This window comes from Lithohypha guttulata (genome assembly GCF_036872675.1).
Source record: "Lithohypha guttulata strain CCFEE 5908 chromosome Unknown scaffold_2, whole genome shotgun sequence".
Taxonomy (NCBI): Eukaryota; Fungi; Ascomycota; class Eurotiomycetes; order Chaetothyriales; family Trichomeriaceae; genus Lithohypha; species Lithohypha guttulata.
The window spans coordinates 3,463,420-3,475,743 of record NW_027042751.1 but is presented as its reverse complement, the minus strand read 5'-3'; the positions used below and the strand labels follow the sequence as shown (position 1 = coordinate 3,475,743).

The following is a 12,324-nucleotide window of genomic DNA, read 5'->3' as shown; positions in this document are numbered from 1 at the left end:
GTGAATATACAAAAATACAATACCCTTTCTTCGCGAGGTGACAAATCAGATACTGTGTCTGCTAATTTTTTCGACGAACAGTTCTCATCTAGGACTTCTCGTGAGGGTCCAAAAGTGGTGGGTAAGAGCGACAGTAAGGACAAGATGCCACCAGACGAGGACGATCCAGTCATAGCCTCGTACGATGTTTACATTTCGTCCCCTCCTCTTCCACCAGCGATAGACAAAACAAACACAGGCGAGCCTCGAGGCCCTGATGCCAGCTCTTCCGTAATGCCGCAAAAACAGCCAAAATACTACGTACTTCAATATCCAGCTCATAGGCCATCCTCGAAACCATACAACACGGCCCGTTCGCAACGTCCAAGCTCTTTCCGGATAAAACCATCAACGGGTATCGTCGAAGTCGACGTCCCTATACTTACCACAGACAACTACAACACTCCCTTGGGCACTTCACTAGGTCGTGCAATGCACGATTCACAAGTCGCAAACCCATACACCGGCCACGGACTTAGCGGTGGTTTTGCGCAAAACGCCTTGAATGCACCACCTCACGGCACCAATCTGGACGACGAAGAGTCTCATCTACGTGACACAGCCCTCCGAACACAAACATTAGGCGGCAAAATTTCCACCTCAACAGACCGTGACCCGGTCTACATGCTCGCCAACCTCAACCGTCAGTCTAACCAGATACGCCTTCGACACCTAGACGCCGTAGTCCAACTCCGGCCACAACTCCACCACATCGACGCCCAAGAAGAAGCCAAGCGCCGAATCGAAAGTGCTTCGAAAACGAAGGCCGAACCGTCACGACAGCAACAACAACAGCAGGATCCAGACAGTAAGGTAAAGCTAGAAACCAAAGCTATCGAGATGAAAATTAAAGATACCTCGAGAGAGGATGCGAAGGATAGAAATCTTAATCTTAATGCACGATTGTTACGGGATATCCAAAATGAGAAGTGGAAAAGGTACGAATGGATCGAAAAGGAGGACGAAGTATTCGAGCAGAGTCTAGCAGGGAACACCAAACTCTTCACGAATGCCGACGGCGCCACTCACACCCAGCTACGCAGCGCACTCGACAACGACGAATGGCTGAATCGGATGAGTAGTCCCGGCATCGAACTGCGAACACGCCTGAAAGGACGAGATAGGGAGCGAGCACGACGGAAGCGGCAGGAGCGACTGCGAGCCACAAAGGCCGCAGCTGGTAGTGATGCCGCGGTCGCAGCTGACGACAGCGAGACTAGTTCCTCCGATGCTGAGGGAGATGACGAAATGATTCAGGACAGTGCTGAGGGACCAAGTAGTCCCGAAGTGCGGATCAAGGAGGAGGGTGCGGGCGTGGAAGGTGCAGTTTTGAGTGCGATGACAGCACCCGCGCCAGCGCCCAAGAAAAGAGGTCGGCCGCCGAAGCACAAGCAGGCTGAGACAATTAACCTCGACTAGTCGTTGTTGTTCGGAGGTTTCTACAAAACTTCATGTAGTATGACCAATCAATAGCTTTAGCTTGTGTACTTAGATCACAGGCTGACCCGTTCATGGACGTGGTATGCCTTGCACATTCACGAAGGCGACGCTCGTTCTACACGGATTTCAGGTGGCTGTCTTAGCAAAGATTAGATCCATGGCGAGAGAAGCGTCCCGAAGACATCATTTTGGAATGTTTTTGGTATTCTTTTTGGCTTCAAATATCACAGTTAAACACTGTCGTAGCTTATGAAAGAACATCTCAGCGACTTCAAGCTGCCTCACCAAACACTCTCCTGCCATTTGCACACTGCGTCAAACTGTTGCCATCCATCATCAGCATAATCTGCATGCTGTCTCAATAAACCATTTCCATTATCAACGCCTCTATTCAAATGCTCGTGTGAAACATTGTGCTTATGTCGGAAAACATGTGGGGGGGTGGTACATGATTGGGTATCTTCAATAGGTCGTACGTGGTAGTATCGTCGCGATGGTAGTGGGAAGAATCGGCAGGGAAGGTCCTCGAGGGTATTGGCAATCACGCTGTGTTCGTTCTCGACTGCCACCTCAACGCTAGAGGGCCCGGCTCGATGTGGGAAGTTTTGTGGTGCTTGGAACAAGTCCATATCAACTTTCTGAGAAGAAATTACATATCCATGGAGTCACTGCCGTTGGCAAAGTTGAATTGTCCTTGTGGTTGTTGAGCATTGAGAGTATAGCCCTGAGCGTTGGCTGTAGGGGCAACCTCTTCAATGTCGGCACCAGCATCCTCTTCATCAGAGAAGTATTTCTCGATGATGTTGTAAGCTTTCATATAGATCTCCTCGTTGGCATTGTTCTGGCAGTCATGAATCTTCTCCATACCACCAGCTTCTTCGATGAAGAGTGCATATCGATTGACATTAGCGTCTGGAGCACCAGGATTGGCAGCTTCCTTGTCCATTTCGCCAACCTTGAGGATGTTCTCCAATCCATCAAGGGCGACCTGAATAATCTTATTATCGGGACATGCAAGAAGATCACATAGCGGCTTGATGCAACCTTGAGAGACGAGGTAGCGAATCTGTTCTGGTTTCTGTAAACCCCCACTGGTTGCGTTTGAAATTGCCCAGCAGGCCTCCTTGCGTGTCTTGAAATCTCCATTCGAGAGCAACTGGATGAGAGGTGGAATGATACCAGCATCTACCACCGACTGAATTTGTGTGGAATTGCCTGCCGTAACGTTTGAGATTGTCCAGCAAGCCTCTTTTCGAATACCATCTTTTTGTGAGCTCAGCAGCGAGAGAAGTGCATTCAATGCGCCGCAGTTGATAATGACCTGAGTCTGAACATCATCACCAGTCACAATGTTTCCGACCGATCGTAGCGCTGGGGTCTGAACCGAGGTGGAGGCGTGCATCAGCAGCTCGACGAGTCTTCGTGGAATACCAGCCTCAATCACAGCTTGAATCTTGTCGTTCGAACCGTCAGATAGGTATGAGATAGCCCAGCAGGCATCGATTAGAACCTCGTCGTCAAGCATGTAAACGAGCTTAGCGAGTACAGGCAAGGCAGGCTGAATCTGGGAGTGGTCAGTAGCGTTCTTGAATTGTTCTTCAGTAACACCTACAGTTGGCCAGTCAGGCTGAGGAGTTTTTCCACGGCAGAAATTGCTGAGTGTCCAGGTGGCATTTCGAAGCATGCTCAGCTTTCGACCGTCTCCAATCAAAGCAAGTAGTGGCTTCAGAGCACCTTGAGCCAATACGTAGTCTCTGCAGGCTGGGCTGTCACCAGCGATGTTACCCAATGCCCACACAGCCTGTTCTCTTACATCTGGTTCGGGGCTGCTCAGAAGCTCAACAAAGATAGGAACAGCACCTGCCTCAATAACGACCTGTGTTTGTTGTGCTGAACCAGAAGCAATGTTTGTCAATGCCCATGCGGCCTCAAACTGCACCAAGGTGTGAGGAGACCGAAGGAATTCGACAAACCGACTAACGACGCCAGTCTCAATGACCTTTTCGATAGGAGGATTTCGTTCTTTGCTAAGGAGTTTTCTGAACTTGGTTGTGGCTTGAATTTGAGAATCGATCTGATCGGAGAAGACACCCTTCACCATTTCAGGCAGCTCAACGCTCAACTGTGTCTCTGTTAGTTCATGCTCAGTCACTTTGAAACCACAACCTACTTCGCCTTCAATGTTGCCCGCCTCGTCATCACTGTCCGCACCAGTGAAAGCAGCTTCGACAGCGCCATCACCTCTCTGAATTCCTCTCCTCTTTGCTAGGTTTTCTTCTCTCTTTTGCCGTCGGATTTCGACTTGCTGTTCTTCTCTTCGTCGTCGCAGTTCGTCTGGCTTGAATGCAGCCTTCGCCTTGAATTGTGTACGTCGGTGCTCTGGAATATACCTCTCCGCCATGATGACAGAAACTTCCTTAAAACGTTTGGCACTTGATTAGAATAGTAACAGCTGCTCTGTATAGCCTCCTTCTATCGAAGACCCCCAACGAAGAAGCAGGTAGTTTGCAGAAGAATAGTGGCCTTCAAATTAATTGTTTTGGCAGATGGAGGGAGTTGCGCCCGCAACCTGAACAGCCACGAAAGGCAGTCACGGGAGCCAAGACCACGCTAATCTGGCCAGGCACGTGCTTGGTGCGGCCGGCTATTTCACTCAACGCGTGTTCCTGGCAGATACGCGTGCTACCAACTTTGAAAGTGCAAGATAATAGAGATATTTATAATCATGGTACAAAACTCGGAGACATGGCTCTACGAGTGCCAGCAAGCTTTATCAATGTCGCCGACGCGTATGCCAGTCGGGATGAGCCCCCGTACAATGTCATGGGTGTTTGTGTCGACTACCTTCCACCTGCCCAATCATACGGGACTGATCTTGCGATGAAGATCAACCTGTGGGATGTGAGCTGTAACGACTGTACAGATTTAGGCAATGATGGAATGCTAACCAGGATGTTCTACAAGAAGAAATATCGGTTTCCAGCAGTCCATGAGATCGGTGATCTTGTGATTTTCCGAGGACTAAAGACATCCAACAAAAAGGGTACGTGGATGGGTCTGACCAGTCCAGCATCTACATGGGTTGTGATAAATGGCCTCAGTCTTCTTGACAGCACAGATCCAGCCTTTGCTGACGTCGAACTGAGAAAACCCTACGAACCAGTTCTTGATAGTCGATCAGGTCGGGGGCCTCGGCCCACACCTAGCGAGTTCGAGTATGCCAAATCACTACTGCAGATGAGAGATCGAAACACCCTACGTGGGCCACCCAAGAGTACTGCTCTGGACCAGGCGACAATCATCAAGGCGAATGGAGGTACTCCTCGAGTTACACAATCCTCGAAATTTCGACTAGTTAAAGATATCATTGATCCGCCTAGCCATTCTGGATCTCAGTTTGTCGACCTCCTTGGAGAGGTAGAGAGGTGTTTCTATACTACTAGACCTGTTGAGCTGAAAATATCCGACTATACAGAACACCATCTGTTGTACGACTACGGAGCCGAAGGTCAAGACGGTGATGAGTTCGGGTATTTGCAAGCAAAGAAGAACAAGAATGGATGGCAAGGACCTAGTGGTAGAAGGACTATCACTGTTAATTTGTGGGACAGCTATGCTGAACATGTCCGAGATCTGGCTCAAAACGAGCAGTTCAAGCTAGGTTCGCTGGTGCGAATCAAGAACGTGCATATAGCGATGCACAAAGGTGGCGCATATCTCGAGGGCCATCTTAGAGGCGCAGGTTGCTCAGGCAGTGCAATCAAGTTTTTCGATCCTACGATGGCCAAAGACGAAGCGTCAAAGAGCCTAATGGCAAGGATACGCGCATATAGAGAGACAGCACAGTCTAGAGAGCTCAAGTCGAAGCGACCAGCAGAGGTAGAGCCTGAGCGGCAGCCGCCCACTAAAAAAAGCAAGAACCAGAAGAAAAGAGAGAGAAAGGCGCAAGCAAACAGAGGGTTGGAGGCTACTACACAAGCAAAACCAACCTCGAACCAGCACGTTAGGTGCGAGGCTATCAATGTCGGTTTGACTACAATAACAGATATCATGGACGCACGACAACTCGAGCGTAACACATCGGCAGGAAACGCCTACAAGATGCCGTTTCAGAACTGCAAATATAGAAGCGAGGTACAAGTGGTTGACTTTTTTCCAGATAAGCTTGAGGACTTTGCTGCACCGTACCGACAATCAGATCGGACAATGTCTGACGCGGAAAAGGTGGCAGGCTCGGGGGACTCACCCGAATCAGCTCAGTCTGAAGATGGAGATGAGGATCGAGTCGCGAAGTGGGAATGGCATTTCTTCCTTATGGTTCGAGATCCTACTCCTTCGAAGTTAGACAATGGCGAAGTACCAACGATGCTATTACAGGTTGCTGGAGGCGATGCTGAATATTTGCTAAACATGGAGGCTTGCGATCTGAGAACGAACGATAAAGAGTTCGGGCAATTGAAGGAGAAATTGTTTGTGTTATGGGGTGACTTAGAAGAAAAAAAGACTGAGCACCAAAAGTCGGGCCTCGAGCTCGAAGAAACAGCAGTCACAATATCGTCCACACCATTCGAATGTATGATTAGGGAGTTTGGAATTCAGGCACACTCTGAATATGGATCAATTGTGAAGGATAAATGGGAGAGGACATTCGGCTTGTTCAAGACGAATATCGGTTGACTGGTACAGCTAAGAAGTTCCTGTGGTCCACAAAGCAACACAGATCAGAGTCGGGAGCTCCAATTTGCATGCAGGTAGGTAGGCACATGCGTCTGAATCGTGAAAGTAACACGACAAAATTGACCGAGTATCTGCACCCCCTTCTCAATACGGCAACTCAAGCGACTGCTCCATGGGCTTTCCTAGTTCAAGTTGATGTGTCTCCCTCAGCACTCAAAGTTTAGACTCAATATCATGTTGGCGTATTCCTCACTCGATTCGTGTCCAAGATGCCCGCAGCCATTTTGCAATGCGCAGACTGTCAGTGCAACCCGGCAGTCCTTGAAGTCAGAAAGCGCCACCTCTGCCAAGAATGCTTCAAAAAATACATTAGCAGCAAGATCTTGAAGCGTATGGAGACCTATCGCTTCAAGAATCAGAGTCAAACTTCGTCGGTAAATTCATCGTCAAAAAAACGTCTACTGCTACCTCTCTCTGGCGGTGTCAGTTCACTAGTATTGCTAGAGGTGTTAGATAGACAGATCAAAAAGCAACTAAACCAACAGGGACGAACCGCCTATGAATTGGTTGTTTGTCACATTGGGACTGATCTGTCTGTTGACGAGAAATGGGGCAACACAGGGGCAGGGCAGAAGTGGTATGAGAATACAAAACAGGTATTTGATCTGCATACTTTCCTGCCAACCACACCTCTCTACTCGATCTTCGAACATGACTCAAGGATAGCGTCAGATATAGAACTTCTAGGGATTTCTCTTTCGGTTGGACAAACTGACTCTGAACTCCTGACCACAATCATCACAAGCACACGTACAGCGACGTCGCGGACAGATCTAGCCACACTCCTTCTTCGACGCTTACTTGTTGCGGTCGCAAAACAAAACTTGTGCGACTCGATTATCTGGGCCCATAGCGACAGCACTCTAGCGGCACTGACTCTCGCGTCAGTAGCGAAGGGACGAGGCGGTGGCATTCCGTCCGACCTGTGTGATGGACCTAGTCCCTGGCAAGGATTAAATTTCAATTATCCGCTACGAGACCTATTCAAGACAGAACTGGAGATGTATCTTGGGTGTTTGGACGACACTTTAAAGGCATGCCAAGCCCCGGAAAGAGTCGAAGAGCTACCCGCGAGCTTGAGACAGACGAGCATCGATGCATTGATGAGTACGTACATTACTGGACAAGGAGAAAAGTATCCTAGCATTATGGCGAACGTGGTAAGGACAGTAGGAAAGCTACAAGTTCCTTCAGCCCATGGGTCTGAAGAGCAGTTGAGGTGCAAGTTGTGTTCTATGCCTAATATACAGAGTAGCAGCCTAGACGCTCTACTTTGCTATGGCTGTCAAAGAACGAAGCAGGATATTAAAACATGAGAGACCAACTCTATTTTGACTTGATTAATGTCATAATGGATGTGCTTATTGACACTATGAAACACTATTGACAGAACGCCAGCTCGAAACATGCTGTAAGAAGAAATACTACCGATACTCCTTGGCAGCCACGAGATGTCCACACAGTACACCGATCTACCTGGTCCTCGCAGGCCTCGGTGGAGCCACACCTCTTTGAGCTTCAACGTCGTGTCGATTGCGTCCATCGCGCCTGGAATCACCACGAACCGGCTCAGAGTACTGCGGGGGGTTTCCTCTTTCGGCGCGGACATGGTCTTCTGCCTGGTAATCAAACTCATCCGCCATGCTGTAGTCGACTGGGATTTGCTGTCCAGACTGTCTTAGTCTCTTCTTTCCTCTCTCCCTCAGCTCTTCTTCCAGCAGGATGACATTTTTGGTGTTGCACTTATACGCCGCATCGGCAATGTCACCGATGAAAGGTATCAGGCCCACGACGAAATCGATGACGATGTTCATTTGCATTTTGGTTTTGGTTGAAGTCGACAATGGCGGGTCGACCTGGCAACACGTCCGGAAGACCATCAATGCAAGAAGCATATCGGCCACGTCGCCAATAGCAGGGACAAGGCCAATGACGCTGCTCCAGCCGAACCTCAAGCCGCACAGACTGAAGAGACTAAGATCCAGCCTGTATGCGCGCTTCTTGGCCTTGTTGAGGATCTGTTCTTCTTGTACTGTCAGGCCAGGTGGAAGAGCTCTCTTCACCTTCTTGGTTGTCTTTATGCCGAGTCGCGTTGCGGGTACAGTCTCGAAGTAGGGGTCTTGAGCGGGAGCAGCATTGCTATTCTTGCCCATGGGTGTTTCGGCGAAGATCTTGCGAGCGACGAATTTGGCAGCTAGAGAGGCCATCGTGACTGTACTTTACGTAAGAGATAGGGTGTGCGGATGTTGATGGATGTGCTCTCAAATGATGTGCAGAGAGACTTTATAGCGCCTGTGGTTGGCTAACCGCGGCAGAAGTTGATGAACGCGGTGAGAGTTGAAGCGGGACGGAGTTGGTCCTTGCGCGAGACGAAAACAAAGAACAAATATAGAGCTTGCAAGAGTAATTAAGCGTGTAGATGGCCAGCTAGACGCTGGACGTGGAATTATCTGGCAGAAACAAGTCGAACACCCGTCGCAAATTGATACGTCAATATGCAGACGACAGGCGATCAGTCACCAGCATTTTTCCTTGAAACCCGTGAGACGCGAAACGCAGACGCAGGCGTTCCTGAAACAGCGAATCAGCAACCACGAGTGACTTGGTGGACTGTGCACCGCCACGCCTGAGTGTGGCTGGTGTGCACTTGCCCATTTTCGGTCGTGCTGAGTCACTCTTTCGTGGCTGGGTTGTGGATGCGTTCATTCAGGCGTGTGAATACGAGCAACTGCCAACGTGAACTACGCTGTTTTCCTCTCACACCAACCACTTCTCCGAATCTAGGGCGCACGAATCTTAGCACAGCCTTGTGGATCTCAATTGGACATGTCGACTGATCTTCTCGAAATCTAGACTCGGTCATTAACGCGAGAACCTGGATTGCAACTGCACCCAATCATTACTTTCTACAGTCTGAGCTGACAAGTGTCACACTTCGACTCGATTGTGGAGTCACTTCTCTTACTCGACCGGACGGATATGATCAGGTATTCCAGACTGCATATACACGAAGATCATGCAGCTAGAGGATTGTGAGATATTTCACATACAAGCTCTCTGTGCTGTGCTGATTGTCTTCAGGGCTCGATGACCTGTGCGTCAGATTCATTGTCAACATACCAGCCGAAGAGCTAGTTAGCCTCGAGCGAATATGCTTTCAGATAGAGGAAGCTCAATGGTTCTACGAAGACTTCGTTCGCCCAGCTGATCCCTCGCTCCCTTCCTTGACCTTAAAAACCTTCTTTCAGAGAATAGTACCACGATGTCCCATCTTCCACGACTGGGACGTCCACGATTTGGATGGTGCTTTCGAGAAGTTCTTGCAGTACAAGAACAGAGTACCTGTCCGTGGTGCTATACTTTTGAACGATAAAATGGACGAAGTTATTTTGGTCAAAGGCTGGAAGAAGAGCGGGACATGGAGCTTCCCTCGTGGAAAAATCAACAAGGACGAAGATGACCTGGAATGTGCCATCAGGGAAGCTTGGGAGGAGACTGGTTTCGATATTCGTGCCGCAGGTCTGGTGTCGGACCCCAGGAAAATCAAACACATTGAAAAGACGATGAGATCCCAGAACATGAAAATGTTCGTCTTCCGCGGTGTGTCCAAGGATGCTCACTTCGAGCCTCAGACGAGGAAAGAGATCAGCAAGATCGAGTGGTTTAGACTTGCCGACCTTCCCACTGAAAGGAAAAAAGCAAACACTACTGAGGGGACAGGTCAACATCTCGTACTGAACGCGAACAAGTTCTACGTTGTTGCACCATTCATGCATGATCTCAAAAAGATTATCACTGCTGAAAGACGGAAAGACAACAGGCAAAGCTCAAGAGCAGCTCCGCCTGTGACCGCCGAAATTGCCAGCAATGAAACAGATACATTACAGATTGCTACACAAACATTGCCTATGTCACCCGCCATACCAAGCAGTTTGCCTGAAGTCAGTCCACCCTCTGCTTCAGATCCTCTACACCACCTGAGCCGTACTCCCCAGCCTGTAACAGCAAACCTTGATGCAGCGGCGAAATCAAACGCCCTCATGGCATTACTGCGAAATGGCCCGGCTGCCCAGATACGTAACGACCTCCATACACCACATGAGCAGATCAATCCACCGACAATACCCCGTTCTCCAGAACGTCCTTCCCATGCACATGCCATGGCTAGTATCCAGTCCCCTCCTCCAGCCTTCGATCTACACCAACAGATGCATCCTACTGCTCCCAAAGCATCAGCCCTGCCACAACTCAGTCAGCACACGAGGTCCTTGCTGGACGCTTTTAATGGTCCTACTCTTCCGCAAAACAGACCCGTTCAACCACAACTGCCACCTGCCAAGCAGGATCTATTAGCGGCATTCACATCGAAACCATTCCCTAAGAGCGTGTCGCCTCGAGTTTTTACACCTGTTGACCAAGGTGGTAACTTGCTGCAGCTCTTGCAACGACCCTCAAGCAATGCTCCAGAGCGGCCAGTGCCCATAGATAGAGGCAACTCCAATGTCTCGACCCCGGATCCCAGTGCTATGGTGACACCTACCATTCAACTAGAACATATGCAGCGAAAGCCTGCATTTACTATCAACCCACTCTTGGATCTGCTTAAGGATGGAAAGAAGCCCAGCACACCCAACCCTGGACATGCTGTTGCTTCTGGAACAGATCAAGTCCACACGCGTACTCCAGATGTGCCAAGTCCAGCATCTTTTAACAATACACAGACAGAACCAGTAGAGCTCTCAGCGACCACGGAAGACGAGAGCAGAACACGCTCTGCAGTAGGGACGAAGGATAACTTGCGCTCCTTGTCAAACGCCACATCGCCTGAAGCTACGAAGCCTGGTCTACCGAAGTCGCGAGTGGGAACGACTTCAGCCACTCTGGCTCAGCCGATCGACGAACCACAGTTTGAAGCCATTGCTAGAGCCCCGACCTTCGAGGAGGAATCTAGAACGCAACCTGCGCCAGCTGAGCGCAAGTTGTTCGATTACAAGACTGGCAATATCAAGCAAGTGACGTCGATCAAGGCGATCTCGCGACAAGACGACCGTAGCAAGCAACCGCGGTCACCACGTAACACGAAGCAACAGAGGCAAACAAACTCTCCTCGAAGACCAGTAACACCAAAAGAGTTGACTAAGCCATTCCAGCCACAGATCCTAAAACGTCCCCAGACTAGAGATGGTGATGACACTTCCAGAACCTCGGACCTGCCACTAAGAAATATACCAGTGCCCATGACGAGTGAAACAGCCTGTATTGACCTTCCCTCAGCTTTTTCACAAGGTCCGCTTTCGCCTAGTCTCAATGCACCCGAAGCTGTCAATACACAAGGTCCTATCAAGATCCCCACTGCAGCTAGTACATCCTCGCAATTACTATCGCCTGTGCATGATCCGCAGAGAGAGGCACTACTGTCACTCCTCAAAACTCCGGCTCCGAAACAACTCACCCCTGAGCCAGACGCTACTCCAAAGGCCTCATTCGGGCTTATTTTGGATCACGAGTTCGCTGACAACAGAGTCGTTTCACCACCTTCTGCGAGTCAACTGATCAGCCCTATCGCAGCGGGGGAAGTGGACAGTGCACCGAGATCAAGAGTAAGCAGTCTGGCTTCGGTCGGCATGTCCGGACGATCGCATCATGAAAAGCGCCAGACAGGAGCTGAGGATAAAGCGTTCTTGATGCAGTATTTAAAGGGACTATCATAGAATGAATTCGGATATCGGCATCTCTAGTGGTTGTCCATGTGCCCGGCTTGGTTGTATTGTGCACTTTTGAAGCTGAGAGTATTGAAGAGGGATTTTTGATATAGCATTTCTCTCACTTGTTAATGTGACAGGACCTTGCGTCCAGAATCGATTTCTCAGATACCGATGGACGCAGCGCTTGTAGAGATGTACTCCACTTGACCGGCTGACCTAACACTGCTCGTGGTCTTTGCCCTCCTAGATTGGCATGCAGCTTGTAGAGGACAATCAAGTAGTGCAGCTGATCCATGTCGAAGAACAACACGACCCTAATCCGGGGAGACTTCGTAGGCATCTTAGGGAGGGGTACGTCGCCTGGAAATTCGCTGAACTGGAAAGAATGCAGTACCACTTAGAT

The 12,324-nt window shown here is 49.6% G+C and overlaps 5 protein-coding genes across 5 annotated transcripts; 3 read left to right on the top strand and 2 right to left on the bottom strand.

The window, feature by feature from the left end:
- Window positions 1-144: 144 nt before the first annotated feature.
- On the top strand, window positions 145-1,458 carry LTR64_003372 (uncharacterized protein; the record flags this gene model as incomplete). Its single annotated transcript, XM_064897730.1, has 1 exon — window positions 145-1,458. The coding sequence occupies one exon, from the start codon at window positions 145-147 to the stop codon at window positions 1,456-1,458; it is 1,314 nt and encodes a 437-aa protein (XP_064756680.1).
- A 670-nt stretch (window positions 1,459-2,128) lies between these two features.
- Window positions 2,129-3,880, bottom strand: cut15 (Importin subunit alpha-1; the record flags this gene model as incomplete). Its single annotated transcript, XM_064897729.1, has 3 exons — window positions 2,129-3,043; window positions 3,092-3,601; window positions 3,650-3,880. The coding sequence occupies 3 exons, from the start codon at window positions 3,878-3,880 to the stop codon at window positions 2,129-2,131; spliced, it is 1,656 nt and encodes a 551-aa protein (XP_064756679.1).
- Window positions 3,881-4,224: 344 nt separating this feature from the next.
- Window positions 4,225-6,156, top strand: LTR64_003370 (uncharacterized protein; the record flags this gene model as incomplete). Its single annotated transcript, XM_064897728.1, has 1 exon — window positions 4,225-6,156. The coding sequence occupies one exon, from the start codon at window positions 4,225-4,227 to the stop codon at window positions 6,154-6,156; it is 1,932 nt and encodes a 643-aa protein (XP_064756678.1).
- A 1,578-nt stretch (window positions 6,157-7,734) lies between these two features.
- On the bottom strand, window positions 7,735-8,423 carry LTR64_003369 (uncharacterized protein; the record flags this gene model as incomplete). The annotated part of the gene is given in 2 exon segments (XM_064897727.1): window positions 7,735-7,764; window positions 7,782-8,423. 2 exon segments carry the CDS (start codon window positions 8,421-8,423, stop codon window positions 7,735-7,737), a joined length of 672 nt encoding a protein of 223 aa, XP_064756677.1.
- Window positions 8,424-9,232: 809 nt separating this feature from the next.
- DCP2 (mRNA-decapping enzyme subunit 2) lies at window positions 9,233-11,927 on the top strand (the record flags this gene model as incomplete). The annotated part of the gene is made up of 2 exons (XM_064897726.1): window positions 9,233-9,248; window positions 9,298-11,927. 2 exons carry the CDS (start codon window positions 9,233-9,235, stop codon window positions 11,925-11,927), a joined length of 2,646 nt encoding a protein of 881 aa, XP_064756676.1.
- Between the last annotated feature and the right edge of the window lie 397 nt (window positions 11,928-12,324).